The sequence below is a fragment of the Ambystoma mexicanum genome, chromosome 3q, assembly GCF_040938575.1.
Source record: "Ambystoma mexicanum isolate Mex_15411 chromosome 3q, UKY_AmexF1_1, whole genome shotgun sequence".
NCBI lineage: Eukaryota > Metazoa > Chordata > Amphibia > Caudata > Ambystomatidae > Ambystoma > Ambystoma mexicanum.
In genome coordinates, this window is record NC_090926.1 from 1,133,499,139 (window position 1) to 1,133,518,687 (window position 19,549).

The 19,549-nt window shown below is 46.0% G+C and overlaps 1 protein-coding gene across 1 annotated transcript in view; it reads left to right on the forward strand.

The window, feature by feature from the left end:
• LOC138447678 (adhesion G protein-coupled receptor E3-like) overlaps nt 1-19,549 on the forward strand; it is a 1,605,711-nt gene that overhangs the window by 1,003,155 nt on the left and 583,007 nt on the right. The window contains exons 14-15 of the mRNA XM_069603942.1: nt 6,698-6,868; nt 7,124-7,318. Of these exons, the coding sequence (XP_069460043.1) occupies nt 6,698-6,868; nt 7,124-7,318 (366 nt within the window). The remainder of the gene's footprint in view (nt 1-6,697; nt 6,869-7,123; nt 7,319-19,549) is intronic.

Sequence of the window (19,549 nt, forward strand, 5' to 3'; positions counted from 1 at the left end):
GGGTAGAGGATCTTTGGGGTTTCCTAACACTGACATATCTAATCTATCCTCAACCTTTATGGGTTATATACAATCCCAACCCATAATTCCCCATTCACCCCTACCTGGTACTTAGATGAATACGAAGGAACCAGGAGTAATGCACACTTTCTATGTGAAACACCACTATAGCACTGTGACAAAGAAGAGGAGTATGCAGACATCAGCTACTGAAGGTCAGGAATGTCCCAGTGATTGGATTTGTTATGGTCAGGCAATATCAGCTAACAACACACACCTGAAACCCATTAATAAGGCTCAGGTGTATAAAAGGTGGATCCCAAATCAAGGCGGGCTGCTTCCCGGCTGGCAAGAAGGTGAGCGGGAGCAGAAGAGAACACTGCAGTGGAGACGTGAAGAGACGGTGAGGGTCAGAGTACTTGGAAACACTGGAGTGTTCCAAGGGAACCGCAGGCAAGTAGCGGTTCACAGAACTGAATGCAATTACTCAATCTTGAATACCGAACTGAACGAAAAGCAGTGTTTGAATCCAATTACTCAATCTTGAATACCACACTGAAAGAAAATTATTGCTTCAATTCAATTACGCAATCTTGAATACAGAACTAAACGAGAAATACAGTGTGAATGAAAATATGCAATATTAAATCCCCAGCAGAATGGAAAGAGTGTTTGAATAAAAACTAAGGCACATTAAATACAGCATATTAAACACTGAATGAACATTGGAAAATAAACTTCCAAGGAATGTCAAATTGAGTGAAAGCACATTGTGAACAGAACTAAAGCAAAGAGGTTGACAAACCTATGTGGAGAAGACTTGCAAAAGACTAATGTACAAGAGTGTTGCAACAGTGGCCAAAGGGGGGGAACTTATGGTTGCGTGATCTGTGATGGGTGGGCCGTGTGGTCTAACAATTGTGCTTAGACCTGGGAGTTTGCCACTATGAAGTTCACCTACAGTGCAAATCAAGTAACTGAGAAGCACAGGGCTCCTGGTTGCATGACCTGTGATGGGTGGACCGTGTGTTCTGACAACTGTGCCTAAACCAGGGGGCCTAGATGGTGACAAGGATGACACCTTGTGGCAAGTCATATGAGTACTACACTGCAATCTTGGGGAAGGGAATCCTGAGGACCTAAAGACCTGAGAAACACTGTCCTGGGGATGGGAACCTTAAGAACCCTTTCTGTGAACTGTGTAAAATTGAACTTGGGGAAGGGGACCTCAAGATTTGGCAAAACATTGGTTAGACCAACAACTATTGGAACTGTATTAACCCTAAAACAGAAGGCCCAAGAAGAACTTAAGCTGAGAGAAGCAGAGACTTTATTTTTTAACACTATTTTATTTTCGAAGAATCCCTTACTTTATTTTTTATGTGAGGGTAAGCATAGGTTTTGGACACAGACAGAACATTGATTTCGACTTATAAACTCAGACTTTCCTTAGTTTTCTTTCGGAAAGAGAAATCTATACCTTAGTTATAGGACAAGTTAGGCCATACACCATCCTGACATTTTAATAAAGTTTGTTGAAACATAAGTTCTGTTGTCTGTGTCGTCTCTCTTGATACCATGCATTCCTCACAGCCAGCAGTGAGCTGTAGCCACCAGCCCAGTGACCAATTTCTCTGGGGCATGTGGGGTGAGCATCAGTGATAGCGCTTACAAACATTGCTCCCAGAAGGCGGATAGTGTGATGTCTGATGTGTCCCCACAGTTGCAGGCATCTTTTAGATCGTACCCTTCAGCCAGGTCTTAAGAATCAATTAGGTTCTGGAAGAGCTTCACTGGGGACGTATTAGCTGATAAAAGTACCTCCTAGAGGAGAGGAGGGTAGCCCTGGCTAAGAAAAAGAGGGAAGTTGCTGCTCTAGCATAGCAGAAGCTGAAGGTTGTAGAAACATTACCAGAGCAGAAGCAGATGTATTTTGTGATGCTATGGAAGATGGATCTTGAGTCCCGGAGGGAGGCCAGCAAAACATCCATTGGTGAGGGACTTGTTTTCAGTGGTGACTCACAAGGAAAGCATGGGCACTACTTCCCCCAGGTCTGGAAGTATATGTTTAACTTGTTCAAAACACTGTAACTAGCTTTCTGCCTAAAGGAGGTGGAAGAGGAGTTGTCTGTAGCAGCCCTCATGAACTGTCTGCCGCCGGCTGGAACTGATGTCAGTATTCAGTTGACTCCTAAAGGTGGCCCATTTATGTCAAATGAAGAACACCACCCTCAGAAGGTTCTGCAAAACCCCAGAACAATACCTCAGCAGCTTATCAGCGCTCACGTGGAAGAGGAGTCAACCTTTGTACATCAGGCCTTGAAGTATCTGAATGTATGGGTCACAGGTGACAGTGTTGACATTTTTGAGGGCTTAGATAATTTAGTTGCATGTGAGCATATCCTTAAAAATTGTGAGATGAGTTCCACCACCATCTAGTCGACAAGAGTATCACAGCCCTGGGGAGCTTTCAAAGGTGGTTGGCAGGGATGTGATCAATGATTCTAGAAGAAGGTTCAGGCATTTACATCTAAACCAGCTGAGAAAGGTCATAATAAAAACAATTTGAAAGGACATTAAAGACAAAGGGTCTACATCCTCCTGCCAAGGAATGTCCCCAAAATAATTGATGGTCCATTACAGTCGCATGTTTTACCCAAACACTGTGGTACCCACGTTTTCAGCGCCAAATGGCTGCTTTGTGTTTGGAGACTGGACATATAGTAAGGGAGATCCTGCCTTCGTGGGTAGACCCAACCTGGCAGTAGTTGGTCCAGCCCTCACTGAGGAGGAAGAGATGGTCAGTGTGGGCATCATAGATGATGAATTCTTACTAGCCGGGGGGTTAGGGGGAAGAGCAAATGTACCCTTGTATCTCTTAGTGGGCAATAATCTAAGTAAACGGGCAGAGCAAAATTCGGTACATGACAGTATAGGTTTGGAATTGGGTAATTTGAAGCAACATAATTCTGATGGCCATACAACTCAAGCAAAGGATATGTTGTATTTCATTCAACACAAACAATAATGGCATCCTGGTATCCAGCCACCAACTACTCTGGCCATCTTGCACCCTAATCAACCCCCTAAGGCCAAACACAGAAGGATCAACTACAACAAAGCAGAGGCACTATGACATTGAAAAAGCACTGAATAGGTTTTACCTCCTTGTTCCATATATAAGGATTGAGAGGGTCACTGCACTAACAATCAAAGGCAGCAGGCTGTTATTAATAGTAGATATGGTTAGCAAACATTGACAAAGTTTTAGCATACAGAACAGCATGAATTTGTCTTCATATTTTCAACGCCCCACCTCATCCTAGTTAGAAATAGAAAATATCCTACTACTGACGAAGCCCGAACATCATTTCTATTGTATTGTGGTTGTATTGTGTACCCTTCCAGCAGGCCCTTCGGTTGTAATTTCAAATTATTAGTAGACAACTTCTTTAACATTTCGTCCAAAGCTATAAGAACAAAATCTGTATTTCTTTGAGTCCAGGTGAATTCTTAAAAACATGTCTAAGCACTTTTAACACCATACTTTCTCCTGCAGAGGAGTACAAGACCATACTTATTTATGCACATTGTCAGATCTTTTCTTGGACGCAAAAGGATTCAACAGGATGATTGCAAAAAGTGGGATGACAAAACGGAATGGAAGGTGCAGTGGGTGAATAAAAGGCACTCTCTGAAAGAGATATGCCTTCAGAAACACTGGCACGCTGGACGTGTACTCAAAAGGAACCAAATGTGTCTCGATTTATCAGGATGTGGCAGCAGGCTCAGTTTGTATTTGGCAGTTTGAATTTGGTGCCTTGCAAAATTTGGTGGGCGTAGGCTATACCAGATGACTGAAAATAATGTAATGTAATTTGCCCTTTGTAAAGTGTCTTTTCCCATTGTTATTGCCTCAAAGCGCTGTAGGTGAATGCCCTTGGGGGACTGAAGTCCAAGGTATGGGTTATTCGTCTAAGGAATATAGAATGCTTAAAGGCACTTTAGCCCATACAGAGGTTGCTAGGGGTGGCCAAGTCCCTGCTTAAAGTGCTCATCCAAAGCAGGCCCGTCTTCACATAATCTGGAAGTTTATCATTTTTTTTAGCAATTTAGGGTCTCACTTCCTTCGAAGCATTACTTGTATTAAGGATCTTTCCCAAGTAGCTATCTAATATGCTCAGTTTTGTGATTTCTTCTCCAACTCCTCTTTTAACTCCCTGTTGGAGGGGTTTGTCCAGACTTCTGTCTCCAAAAATACTCTATTATACAAAGGCGAAATTGATGGTGGTTTACCGGGCCGTCCTAGTCCCCCAGACACTAACTCCATTGAGAAACAAGCAATCTATCCAGCATGACAACCCAGAAGTGATGACACTGCCACCCAGAGAGAGGAAGAAAAAAAAAGATGAGAGGAAATACGCTAAATTGGAGCAAAATGAAAGATAACACTGCAGCAAGCATATGCAAGAAAGTGGGACTTGTATACCACAGCCTCCCAGTCATTTAGATGTAGTTATTGTCACAGTAATCCTAGTCGGTTTCCTAGCATGCTAGAGTTCAGGTGTTTCAAGGGAGGTGTGTGCTGTGGACGGGTGGTTTGGCCTCACACTCAAGTGTTTCACTCACACATCCAATTAATTCAATTTCAAAACTTCTCATCCATCCCAAGTTGCCCAGCCATTTATCTATCCACAAGGACCACATCAACACCCTTGCTCCAGCCTTGGCCGATTTCTGCAATTACTCTTTTGCCACTGGAACCTTCACCTACCTCTTAAGTACTCCCTTGTGCACCCCCTCCTTAAGAAACAACCACCCGATCTCCATCACTCCTTTCCTCTGCAAACTCCTGGAAAAGCTGGCCATCTACCAGCTTAATCTACATACTGAATCTGTTGGTTGTCTCCATGACCACCAGTCAGGCTTTAGAGAAGCCAGAAGCACAGAAACTGCTCTCCTGAACACCTGTGAAGACTTGCTCTCTAACCTAGACTCTAACCTTCCTTCTGATCTCATTCTCCTTGATCTATCCTCTGCTTTCGACACTGTCAACCACGCCATCCTGCTCAATCGTCTCTGACAACCTGGGCATCTCTGGTCAAGCCTTAGCCTGGTTGACCTCTTTTCTCTCAGATCAACCCTCCCAGGTCCAACTTGGGTCTTTCCTTTCTTCTATTTCTCTCTCTATTTGTGGTGTCCATCAGGGGTCTAACCTCTCTCCCTGGCTCTTTAACCACTACCTGGCACCTCTGGCCCACCGCATCTCTACCTTATGTTCTAACTTTCAGTGTTATGCTGTTGACACCCATCTATACTTCAGGCTCCCCTCAGCTTCCTCTGCTCCTTCTCTTATACCTGACTGTCTGGCCGCAATTCAGGAATGGTGTGCTTCTAACGATCTCTTGCCTTAATGCCACTAAGACTGAGGATCTCCTCACTGGGACACCTGCACCTGCCTTCCTTCTCTCACTCTGGCCGCCTACCCTGGGCCTTCTACCTGCACCTTCCTGTGAGGCTAAGAACCTTGGTGTTATCTCCACCCTCTCCTTCTCGCCTCACATCTCTGACCTCTCTAAGAAGTCACACTATCAGCTGCACCTCCTCAGAGGTATTCTTCCTTTTCTCACTTTCCCCCAGAAGCTCACTGTCTCCAGTGCCCTGGTCCTCTCTAGTATGGACTACTGCAACAGCCTCTTTCTAAATCTGCCTGCCTCTACTCTTCACCCTCGACAACTAATCTAGAACAGAACTGTGAGACGTGTACTTGGCCTCAAGCACAGAGAACGTAGCCCTGAAATCTCTCCACTGGATCCCTGTGGCTGCAAGGATCGAGTTCAAGACCCTCTGCATCGTCCACAAAGCTTTCTCTTCCTAAGCATCTTCCTTCACAAGCCCTCTGCTCATCCACCTCCAACTCTCTGAGGGTCAGACGCTTCTCCAGGTAGAGAGTCAGGGTAGGTCTCTGTCCTTGGCTGGGGTCTCCTCCCTGCCTCTCTCAAACTTGACATGGACCATCTAAGGTTCAGGAAGCAACTCAAGACGTTCTTTTTCGCGTGCGCTCTTCCCTCTCCCTTGCTGATGCCCCTTTCTGCTGCACATCCTGCTTACCTGGCCACCCACTGAACTTACAGGCCCAGGCTCCCGCACAACCAGTTGCACTTGCACTGCCTCCGGGCCTCCCAACCACTTAGGGCTGTATCTGCAACCCTACAGTCCCCTGACTATCTGGACTCATGAGCCACCTCCCTGGCAGCACTTATGATTTCCTTGCACTCCCCCCTCCCCTTCTGGCACTCCTCCCGTTCCATCCCCACCCGCACTTGCGCAATCTGAATGACACAAGGCCTAGTACAATCATTGTTTTGTCTTCCTTTTGTCTTCCCTTCCTTGTCTTTTCGCCCCTAGAAACATTTGTGTACAAGCGCGTTATAAATGACTTATCATATCACTGGTTCATTTTGGCCTCACATTCCTATATTTCATTCACACATCTATGCAGCCATCCATTCATCTGTTTCACTCAGCTATTATTATTCTCACTCTGATCCATCCTTGAGGACCTTCTGCCCGTGTCATTATTCCACTTACAAAAATATGAATCAAATCAAATGTCTACGTCAAAAATGCTAATCCTGTGTGCATAACAATTGTTCTTCATCCCATATCTAATTCCTGACTTTGCAACTCTTATTAGGAAAAGGACAGCACGCATAAGGTGATCTGTGTGTTCTGGAATTCTACAAAGGGAGGAGGCAGCTGGTCTCGAGAAGGCTGTAAACTACAAGCCTCTAACACGACTCACACGGAGTGCAGTTGTGATCACCTCTCCAGCTTCACCATCATCATGGCTGTTAGGGAAGTAGAGGTAAGACTGTGGCATAGTAAATGGCATCTTTCATAGTGAAGGGGAATGGGTTCACCATGCTATTCCTCCATGGAAGGGAGCATTTCACCCTCACTTCATTTAGAAGGAATCATGGAATTTCGTACTTTGGGGGAGGACGCAGCAAAGTTTCAGATATAATAAATGGAGAATATTTGTCACCTTTCCTATGGTTCACACTTTGTTTTGTAACAGAATAAAAGAAAGCAGGAAATATTATGTGTTTTACTTCTACAGGAGGATTTCGTGTTGACCGTCCTCACCTATGTTGGTCTCACGTTCTCTCTGCTGTGCCTCGGCCTCGCTATCCTCACCTTCCTCTTCTGCCGTTCCAGCTGCAACACAAACACCTCCATCCACCTGCAGCTCTGTGTCTGCCTCTTCCTCGCAGAGCTCCTACTGCTCACTGGGGTAAAGAGCACCAACAATACGGTAATGCAGGTTATGATGTTTGCTCTCACTCCTTTTTTTTAAGACATGCCTCTCAAATCCAAGCTTTATTTTCAGGATTCGTTAACAAGAAGTTTGTCTGACTTGATGGTTTCAGATTCTGGCTGGAGGATTAAGGCCATTTTCAGTTTGAAGAAGTAATGAGTAATATCAAAGAGCTTGATCTAGAGCAAGGGTAGGCAACTTGCGAGTCGCCAGGTATTTTAGCTTACAACCTCCTAAGTGGCTAAGTCTGATAAATGTTGTAGGCCTACACTTCTAGAGAGTCAAGTTGCCTAGCCCTGATTTAGGCTCCCCACTACCTTCTCAACTCACATAGAGGATCACACTCTTAACAAGATATTTGCTTCAATTCCAATTATCAGTATGGGTACTCCCCTTCAATTTTGATCAGATTGTAGTGCAACACTTTTAATATATGAATCTTGAACAATTTACATGAAAGGCATGGAATGACCTTCATACGTCAAAGAGTGTAGCAATTGCTGTACTTGGAAAGCTGTCACACTTATTGTGTTAGAGAGCATGCAGATCAGATGGATATTTAGCATGTGACTCAAGCTTGAAATGGCAGAGCATGTCAACCACCAAATAAATAACAGTGATCAAAAAATGTAAAGCATTATCTATCATTCAGCTACAACCATAATACACACACCTAAATTCTCAGGATCGCCTAACGACCCATCTCCCATAATTCCTCGATCTATTTTAACATGCTGTGAAAATGACATTCTTACCATCTTTGCTGCCTCCCTGTCTTTTGGAAGGGTTCAGGAACCCTGGAAAAGGGTATCAAAAATCCTGTATTGAGCACCCTTTCCTTGACCGTGGTGACCCTTATAACCATTTTGTCTGGTGGCCATCTGGAAAAACTGCTGGGACAAATTACAGTCAATCAGATCCAGGAATTTGCAGAAACAGGAGAAGATTACTTAAAGAAAAAGTACCAACCTGTATGCAGAGAGTAATTATTCCTGCCAGGTGGTGAAGCTTCAGCAGAGCTGGATCACATAAAGTAATCCTACTCCACCCAAGCGTAGGAGGGGGAAGAGGTCGACATTTGATTGGGTCCATGGACCACCAGGTGGAACTGTCTTCACCAGATTAAGTCAAATAGCACATTGGAACTTTGTGGCCTCTTCCATATTGGGGACAGGCTTCACTCTTGGAGCCTCCTACATCCTGCATGACTTTGAGGGTGGTTAGTTTGTCTGACATTGGACAGATTTCCTCTCTTTACCACTGGATGTGCTGGGGGTGTAGCCTGATTAGGCTTGCAGAATGGCTGCACTGCTAATGGGCCTCTGCCCACTCGATTCCCGCTGGTGGCAGTGTTTGAAGGTTTCTGCTGGTTGGATTTTTTCTACTTGCAGGAAACCTCTGTCCGATACCACCTCCACCAGGCCTTTGTAATGGTATATAGTAACCCACCTGTTTCCAGGCCTACTGCCACAGCTACCCATTGTTAGGCAGAATCCTGTGCAGTTCCCTTGGGGAGCACTACAGAAGATTAAGACTACAGGTATGAGCAAGAAAAATCCCCTTTGGTATCAGTCCGTACCACAAAGATTTAGTTGGTAGCTGTGGCTAATCAGTCAGACTTATCTCAAGAGGGAGATGAGCAGTATTCAGGGTTTACACAATAGATATTACAGCACTATGGCACAAGAACACACTGACCAAAGCTTTGTATTAAAAAGAGAATATATAGATTTATTTTATACACATCTAGTTCAACACATAAATCACAATTGATAAAGCAAGTTAAGTTTAGTCAAGGAAAGTATATACAACTCCCTAGTCAATTGTAGACAAGGTTGCGGTATAGTGAACACTGAGCAAAACGGCACAGTGAAAACCAACTGCAAATGGCACTCTAGCAATTTAGCGAAAGGGAGGGAAAGCACAAGGTAAACCGAAATATCTTCAGACACCCCCTAGCAACACTTCCCTGAAGTTATGTGAACAAGTAATGCACAGTAATACTTAAGCAGAAAGATAAGTAATTGAAAACTGAGCAAAATGGCACTTCACAAGTTAAAACAGTAGGAAGGAAGAGGGGTTAGAAGATTCAGGTGGATCAACACATTTCTCATTGAGAATCAATCTAGTGAGAGCAGGTCTAACAAATCAGCCAGAGTAAATAGGCCTGAGCTAGAGTCAGTGGTTCAGGACTTTAATCGCGGTCCGGGTGGATGGCTGCCTGGCTATCCCGCCTTCAAGTGCTGGGCACTGGCAATTCGACCAAGGAAGGTCCGAGGAAGCGATTGGTGAACTGGTTGGTCCCACCAGCTTAAGGGAAGAAGGCTCTTGTGAAGAAGATCTCCTCTCGTCGTGTGGAAGAAAAGTGGTGAGACGCTGCAGCAGGGCTTCACCGGTGGTGGAGGTGCTGAATATGTCCGTGGCGTCTCTCCCCTTCGGTTCCGTAGTTACAGTGGCAACTTCTTGCCCTTCCAGTCCTCAGGACCCTGCTTTTATGCAAAAAGATCCCTATTCATACAGCCTAGCTGTCACTCACACAGTGGAGTGGTCATCTTGGCGGGAGACCCTCCAGCCTATCAGGATAGAGTGTGACATGGGTTGCGGAGGCAACCCTGTCCAAGGGGCCTACTCCCCCTCCCACACAATGGACCCACCCCAGACTCAGTGGCGCCGAAAGGAGGGCTTCTTGGCAGAAGCCCGCCAAAAGGATCCCCGACCTGGGTTAGGAGTTTAGAGTAAGACACGAGAAAGAATTTATATGAAAGCTCTGGTAAATAAAACCTACCGGAGTAAAGTTAATAATAAAATAGACCCGCGGTATGTTAGAGGCTGTCAGAAAAAGTGGTAGCCTCGAACAATGGGAAAATCCCATAGGAAAATATTCACAGTCGAATATTTATGGTAGTAACCATTGCCACCAGCCAGAAACTTTAGAGAGAGGGACTTTACGGTACCCCCTCTTAAATGAACCTAAGGGAAAAACTATTAACCCTTTCCAGTACCTCCATAGTAAGATGGGTTGTACTGGTTAAGTTCATAAGAAGTGACTAGTAAAGCCTATTGGGACTTTACATGCCCTGGGAGACAGTAATCAGTCCCAGGGTATGGAGTCTATGTTTGGGGATCGCTACGACACCCCTGTGTCACTGCACTGAGGGTGCTGTGTAACACATGTGCATAAAGTACATACATCCATATGTACATATGGGGGAGAGAAAATCCCATAGGCATTAAACACAAAAATAACCTAGGACACACATAGCAAAAATGCCTAAGAGTGGGAAAAAGAGTCTCACTCTTAGCAGGTAAAAAGAAACACACCCTTCAAATCCAGCAAAGCTGCTGGGGGACTCTATAGGTAAGGGAAATTAGCCATAGAATGAGAATTCTCCCTAACACCCATTTCTGTAATGGGACCCCTGGACTTGCAGACCCATCGCAAGCAGGCTTTTATCCTGCTAATAGCACTGAAATTAAAATAACAGCCATATTGCAAGAGCTAAATAGACGTACACTAGTGGTGTTGCAGACATGTGGGCTTCATTACAAGTATGCTGGTGCGGAAATACTGTGGCCGGGATATCCGTATCATAACCTTTTTCCGGCCCGGCGTATTCCAAGTCTCGATGCTGGTAACAGAGGCATCGAAAGAGACCCACTGCATCCAGCAACACTGTTGCTGGTTTCTGCAAAGACACGCGGCAGCTGTGCCTGACATACCGGCATGGTGTAAGTAAGTGCACATCCAGAGCTGCATGGACACACAATCACTGCATGGACAGGCCGGTAACAGCGTGAAAACTATGCCATCGCGGACCAGGCGTTAAGTGGAATCTGGTGTGTAGTAACATGCCACAGGTGCTGGAAATCAGCCCTGGTGCTCCCAGTGGGCCACTGCACAAAAGGACCACTCTCACATCTCACGCCCCTCCTAAAACCACAATGCTAGCAGTAGCTCTAGCAGTGCAGGACCTGGAAGCCTTGCCTGCAGAGCAATTGATTGAAGAGTCAGTGAGGCAGAGGATGCAGCGGAGGTGGATGAGGAGAAAGAGGGCCATCATGGCCCAGCAAATACCCAATGTACAGCAGGTTGTACCCCCGCAGGCAGCCCTCAATACCTAGCCTAAGGGCCAGCCCATTCAATCTCACCCCCGGTCAGATTCATACCATGTACCAGCTCGACAGGGACACCATCACCACTATAGTGGACCTGAAACATGATGACCTGGTGAGCTCATAAACATCTTTACAGCCACCCCCTCTCCCCCTTGCTGAAGGTAGTGTCTGTGCTACACTTTCTTGCCACAGGCACATATCAGCACACAGTTGGGCAGCTGCATGGGATCTCCCAACCCTGTTTCTCCGGCCTGCTCTTCCAGGTGCTTGATGCACTCCTGTGTCACGTACAGGACCACATCAGCTTACCCCAGACTGGTGACGAGGTGAATGCCACAAAAATAGCATTCCATGTCCTGGCAGGCATGCCTAATGTAATTGGTGCAATGGACTGCACACATGTGGAGCTGGTGGCCAGGCATGCTGTGGAGGTAGTGTACAGTAACAGGGAGCTGTACCATTCACTTAACGTACAGATGCTGTGTGATGCCCGCCAACTCATCACCCATTGCTGTGCAAGATTTCCTGGCTCAACACATGACTCTATTGTGCTGCGGAACTCCACGCTGCCTCGGTACATGGCATGACACACTGGACATCGTACATGGCTACTCTGTGAGTCAAACTCCAAGGGCATGTGCATTGTTATTTGAGGGGGACAGTAACCAGCGTAGCATACCTGGCAGCTGGGTGAGGCTAACTCCAAGGGCACGTGCATGTGCTGTATTTAATCATGTTCCAGCCTGACACCCATGACCAGTGGATGGGCACATAGTATGCATTAAACCATAATTATTCGTACTGCAAAATCTTGAGTCAATTATAAAACTGCTGTGAAAGGTGCACGAAGACTGCACAGGGCGTAACATGGGGAAGGCAGACAAATAATAGACAAATAATAATAGCAAGTTGAAAGCGTACGTACAATTGTCAGACCAGTAAACGGCGAACTTTGAAGTGCACAGGGCCCTACTCAACGTTGTGAGTGCAGTGCATGTGCAAGTGTGTGGGTGTAAGTGAACGTGCAACACAGTAGTACTATGCCAGAGTGGAAAGCCTTGTCAGCCGTGACACCATGTATGATGAAGCTACAGCGCATACATAACCACATCTATTCTGTACACCAACATCACAGAAACTACATGTACCAGAATGCACCACACCATTCTGACTACAACAATAAGCAAAAAGGCAGTCAACGAAAGCCACAACTCATGATGCACAGCCACAGGCTACCACCCCAAAACATCTTCTTGCTGCACACACATGTGACTGGTAGTCTATGCAGCCTGTGGCTGTGCATCATGAGTTGTGGCTTTTGTTGACTGGCTTTTTGATTGATACAGTGTCCGTGATGGAGTCATGTACCGGATACATGACTCCATTATGGGCACTGTACCAATCAATGCATTCATACTGAAACTTGCAAACATCAACATCACTGAAAGATATATGATGATTGGAGGGGTCACACCCCAATCCACGTCTCCCACTCCAAAATACCCTCCCCCACCCTTTAGTACATACTAGACCTCACCACACTCACACATTACATCCATATGTGTGAGTCATAACACAGTCAAGTCTGTATAGAGAATTCCTCAAGAAGACTGCATACCCTTCGTACCACTAAATTACACCTGCACATCATGGTAATGCTAAGGACACTGTGCTACATGCACATATAGTACATATTAATTGGTGACACATAACTGACATACATGAATTCTAAGTGTGTCACTTGCACAATAAGTGATGTAGCATAGATAGTGCATGAAGGGTCCATGTGAATGCAACTGCATAACACCTCCTCCCCCCACATGCATAATGACCACGTGCCCTATCTGGTACACGAAAGATAAGGAATGAAAGCTTAACTCTATTGTGCTTGTGGCTGTTTTTTGTCTCAAATGTACACTATATAGCCTGTGCCAACATGATATGACCAGGAAATGTACATGTACACTTTCTGTTGCTTCCGTGCAGGTGATGCTGGGTATCCCCTGAAGCCATGGTTATTGACCCTCATCAGGCAACCACACAACGATCATGAACATGCGTACAACCGTGCCCATGTCCGTACTCAATGCACCATTGAGCAGACTTTCGGCCTGTTGAAGGCCAGGTTCCGCTGCCTGAGCAGATCAGGTGACGCGCTGATGTACAGCCCTGAGAAGGTTGGCAAGATTGTGCTTGGATGTGCCATGTTGCACAACATGTGCGCCATGTTGCACAACATGTGCATCAGGCGGAACGCCCCCCTGCCCCCTGACATGGACATGATGCCGCCAGAGGATGAGGACACTGATGAGGAGGAGGCTATTGGTCAACACCGCGAGGACAGGGCTGGACGTGCCACATGTGGGGAACTTATTGATCACTACTTTTGAGCACCTTTTTACACACACGGCACAGGACATTGGGCAAACTGGGCACTGTACACTGTACTTGAATAAATTCACTCACACTGAAAGATCAATGTCCAGTCATGATTACTTTTGCAAACACCAATTATATTGTGATAATATATATTTACAATTGAAAAGGGCCTCAACTCCTGCTACCATCCCACCCAACTATCCCTCCCCAAACCCCCTCACCAACTATCCCTACCCACACACACCCAATGGTGTCCTATTTACGTCCCCTGTTAGGCTGAGGGGTATGCCCTTCTGCAGGGTGAGTCAGCTGCTGTGATCAACGCCTTGGGCTGCTTGGTAGGGAACTTGCGGGAGTGGTGCTCGTGGATAGTCCAAGTGGCAAGGGCATGTGCCGTTGGTCGGCAAGTGCCTGCACCAATACCGAGATGGACTCGACCAGGGATGACATAACCATGTTCCCCTCACTCACGCGCCATGCCTGGTGGTAGATGGCTGTTGTTGCTCAGCCCTGGACATGTGCGGACCTCCTTGAGGTGGCCTGCAGTGTCTCACGCATGAGCTGCGCCTCTTGCAGGTATTGTTGCACCATTCTGCTCATCGATTTCTGTCTTGCCTCCATCCTAGACAGGCGACCCTTTATGTCCCTAACATTGCGAGGGGTGGTGGTTGTCTGGGTTGGGGGCTGAATGGACCCACAGGATTAAATTCCTCTGCATAGCTCTGGTCGCTGAATTAATTTTTGACTCCACTGTCTTCCACAATGTTGTCGGGTACACCCACTCGGATAAGGGGTGCAGGTGCCTCCTGCTGTGGTAGAGCATCTGCTGCAGGTGCCTCCAGCTGTGGTGGAGGATTGGCCACAGGGGCCTCCTGTTCAGGGGGTGGCTGGGTGGCAACTGCCACCTGGTGGGGTGGTGGCTTGGCGGCAGGAGTAGTTGCCCGCTCCTGACTGCTGGCGGATGCACTTCATTCCTGGATGGAGGTGGTGGTTGTCCGGCAGAGGCGTGGCCTGGTGTTCCTCGATGTGGTTGGCTTTTCGGCCTCATTGCCAGTTGATGTGCCTGTGTGGATCAGAAAGGCAGGGCATCAGTGATGGGTGTGGATTCATCAGACAGACATAAGTGCTAGTACTTTCAGATGTATGTGGGTTGTCATGGATATGGTGGTGGCCGTGGCATGGTGCACACATGCATGTGTCGGGGATGCTGTGTGGGTGCATGTGTGCTGTGCATACATGGTGTGTGCAGTGGATGTTGCTTGGGATACTGGTGTTTGCCGGTTAGGGTGTTATGAGTGTGCCATACAAGCTGTATGACATGGTGTTGTCTGATTGTGACATGGATGTGTTACACATGTGACTGATGCCTATGGCAGTTGCTGCGTTGATGGTGATTTACCGGGATGAGACATGGTGTATGGGACATGTGGGCCACATGTATCATTTATGTGTGTATCTTGTCATTTGGTGGTGGTGGGGGTGCTTGACACTGTCGTGACTTTGGGCATGTGGTAGCACGGCGGTGACATCAATTGTGCAGTGTCAGGGAGATGTGTGTCTGAGTGCCTTCAGGTGCATCTTGTGGGGGCAATACAGGGGACCTGTGTGATGTGTGAGTGGTGTGTGGATGTGGCTGCGGTCAGGTTCGATGTGGATTTGCACAACCTGGTTGATGGTGGGTGGACTGCCAGCAGGGCTGTACTGGCCTCGGGTACAACATACTTGACATGTTGCCCTACTCATTTGCATTGAGGCTACAAGATGTGTGATATGACATTGGGCTTACAGGGACTCACGAGCCTCATCAAATGAGACAGGTCCAGCCTCCGCATCTCCAACTCCCTCGATTGCCTCCAGGTGCATTATGCTGCTGCAGGTTTCTTCCCTGGCCGGCAGTTTGATTGGTGAAGCAGGTCCACCTCCTGTGGCCATGTCCTGGTGACGCTGTGCAGCAGGGAGGTTCCGCACCCAGAGACGTGGATCGTCCCACCTCTTGCGGCAGTCCGTGATGATTCTGGGGGTTGTCCCGACGGCTGAGACCTTCCGGGCAACCTCCTTCCAGATGGCCTTTTTCCTTATTTGGATTTGGCGCCGTAGGTCACTGCAGAACACTTCCTCAGAGTTCTCAACAAGTGTGTCCACCAACATGTTCAGTTCAGCTTCGCTGAAACGCAGCATGCACCTCCGTGCAGGAGGTTGCCTTGAGGACATGTCTGGGGACGTTTTTCAGTGCTTTGGATATGCCTCTGAATCCTGTGCACTGAGGATTGGAATGGATTGTGTTATTTTAATGGACGCCGGTACATTTCCTGTTCCGGTACATTTCCGGTCATGGTAATACCGGTACTGTTAATGGCGGTGTTGGTAGGTCTGTGAGCGCGGAGCTGGAATCAGAGTCAGCGTCAGCGAGGCTGCCCGTATGGGGTTTTTTGGGGCCGTTTGGTGGTGTTAGCGGCATGCTGGTGCTAATGTTTCCGTAATTCTAATTTTATACCAGCAAACTTGTAATGATACCCCGCAGTTTTAAATAAGTTGGCAGGTTTCTATACTGTGGACTCTATTTCTATCCCCCTTCCAAAACCTTTTACCTGTGGAGTGGCTCAGAGTGACAAAATCTCCTTCTATTTGGAGTCTTTGACCGCTACGATCCCCGTCATACAGTTCTGCTTTTCAGATTATGAAAATGACACACAATAATTTGCTAAACTAACCAGAATCTGTGACTATACTGCATTTATTTTAAAATGTGCCTTTGGACAATAATGGAATGGTTGTCTTGAAAGTACCCAGAAGTGCCTGTTAGCTTGGAGGAAACGCTGCTGCAACGTGGAGAATTACACCGTGACTTTTAATAGTGGATCTAGGAAAACCCCGCCCACCACCTCCCCGAATTCCTGAAAAAGGCCGGGCCGCGCGCACCAAGGAAGTGTCCAGAAGTGCCTGTTAACCTGGAGGAAACGGTGCTGCAACGTGGAGAATTACACCGTGACTTTTAATAGTGGATCTAAGGTGAGCTCTTCTCAGCTCATACACGGACAATGTGACTGACTTTATCTAGTAAACAGCTTAGTAGCTTATATTGTATAAAAAGAAGCTAAAAAGTATCTATATTCTGTTTATTTAGAAAACCCCGCCCATCAGCTCCCAGAATTCCTGAAAAAGGCCTGGGCCGTTCGCACGTGCACGCACGCAGCAAGGAAGTGCCCAGAAGTGCCTGTTAGCCTGGAGAAAAACGCTGCTGTAACGTGGAGAATTACACCATGACTTTTAATAGTGGATCTAGGGTGAGCTCTTCTCAGCTCATACATGGACAATGTGACTGACTTTATCTATTAAACAGCTTAGTAGCTTATATTGTATAAAAAGAAGCAAAAGAGTATCTATATTCTGTTTATTCAGAAAACCCAACCCAACAGCTCCCAGAATTCCTGAAAAAGGCCGGGCCGCACGCACCTGCGCACGCGCACCAAGGAAGTGCCCAGAAGTGCCTGTTAGCCTGGAGAAAAACGCTGCTGCAACGTGGAGAATGACACTGTGACTTTTAATAGTGGATCTAGGGTGAGCTCTTCTCAGCTCATACATGGACAATGTGACAGACTTTATCTATTAAACAGCTTAGTAGCTTATATTGTATAAAAAGAAGCTTAAAAGTATCTATATTCTGTTTATTTAGAAAACCCCACCCACCAGCTCCCAGAACTCCTGAAGAAGGCTGAGCCGCGCGCACCAAGGAAGTGCCCAGAATTTCCATGTTAGCCTGTTTGCCGGGAGCCGGGGGCTAGGGGAATAAGGCTGGTGTATATTAACACGATAAGATAAAATAAGCATTGAGGAAGTATTGCGCCTGGGATTACTTACTGCAACGTTCCGCAGACCGCAAGTGCTGCATGCCAAATGAAATGAATTTGAGAGGGACGCACTCGCGAGGTAAGAGGAAATGTAAACAATGAGCATTGATCAACGTATAACCGTGACTTCGCAACGTAACCGGTAAAAGCTTCAGAAGCATATTGTTGCGAGAAGATCGTAAAGTGAAAGTCACATGCGGTAAAATATAACACGTCTGAGTGAAAACGGTGAAGTTTAATGAACAACGTATATAATTGTTTAGAGCTGAGATTGCGTGATACATGACGCTTAAATGAATACTTCATACACTTCATTGTGACATGTTAGGAGGTGAAACTTGTTGGAATTATAAGAGAAGACTTGGGTATAAGTAGCAGGCATGAAGAAAAAGGTTATATGTTCAAGAAAGGAAGTAGCACAAGGAACTACAGTGTTCACCACTAGGAGAAGTATAATGCTAAAGGCTCTGGCTATGCCCCTACCACCTTCCCCATGTCACAGAAGCGGTAAGGAAGACTGCGTAGAAAGCGAACCCCCACATTGCCCGCAGGCTGCAGCGCTATATAAACACATAAATGAAATAAATAAATAAATAAAGTGTTGAAATGTCAAAAATAGTTGATGAAATGGAGGGAGGAAAAGAAGAATGTGAGGAAGTGGAACCGGCTCAATCTCAACTACTGTTTGAGGAGGTGGGTGGGTGAACAATTTAAGGGATGCGTGGAAGGGGGAGGTGCTGGGACAAGGTATACAGAACCTCAAACCAGTCCGATGGCAGATTCCCCACTTATATTTACAAAAGGAAGAATAACACAATTAGCTATGATGGGGGACTTATTGGAGGACTCGCAAAGAGATCAAGTGGAAAGAGAACGGCCCAATGATATAAATTCAAATACTGGAAGTAGGGAAAGGAGCTTTTTTATTGTGACCCTATGTGAACTAAAAGAGTGGTTACATAAGGAAATCACCAAACAAACTGTTAGGTTGGAGCTCATATCCGAGAGAATAAAGAGGTTGGAAGCTCAGAGTGAAAATGTGATGGATGTGGTTGTGGAGGAGAATATGGTAGAACTTGATGGAGAAGTGAATAAAGGAATCGGGCTAAAACATGGTAAGGATGTGACTAAAGAGTACAACCTGAGGGACCATGACAATAATGATACAAGGGAGGCAATACATATAATCGAAGAACAGGTTAAAAAAAGAATGAACAAGGACGGCGAGGAAGGTGATTTAAAGGTGGTAACTTCAAAAAATGCAAAAAAATGCAAGAAAAAAACCAGAAAGTGTTAAAAGCGGCAGAATTGAAAACAGGGGAGGCATTGTTATTAAAATTCCTGCAAATTATAGGAAAGGGACTCACTGGAGAAGAAGCTATAAAAGAAAATGATGATGAGGGAAGTAAAGGCGTGTCTAAGGAAGGGAACTTTGTTGAGAATGAACCCAACTATGAAAACTCGGATATTATGAAAACCCGGATATAAGATTGCGGGGTGCACTTGAGGGGAAAAAGGCTGAAAAAACCCAAAACAGTGCATATGAAGGAAAATCTATGCAGGTAAACTCAGATATAATGCTGAAAGATGCACACAATGGGAAAAAGTCAAACAAAAATACCCAATAAAGTCAATGAAGGAAGGCCCACGTATGATATGTTTTAACCCCAGACACGAAGTATTGAGGAAAGACCAAAGTATGATGCACTTAAACCCCCTATACCCGTATCTCCGAAACAACAGCAGATGACCTTTAACAATACTGGGAGGGAGAGTATATGGGAAATAAGTGGGGAAGAAAAAAAAGAACATGGATAAAGATACCCGAAAGGTAGAGAAATAAAAATGAAATAAAGTAGTTGCAAAACACAAGAGGATGAAAAAA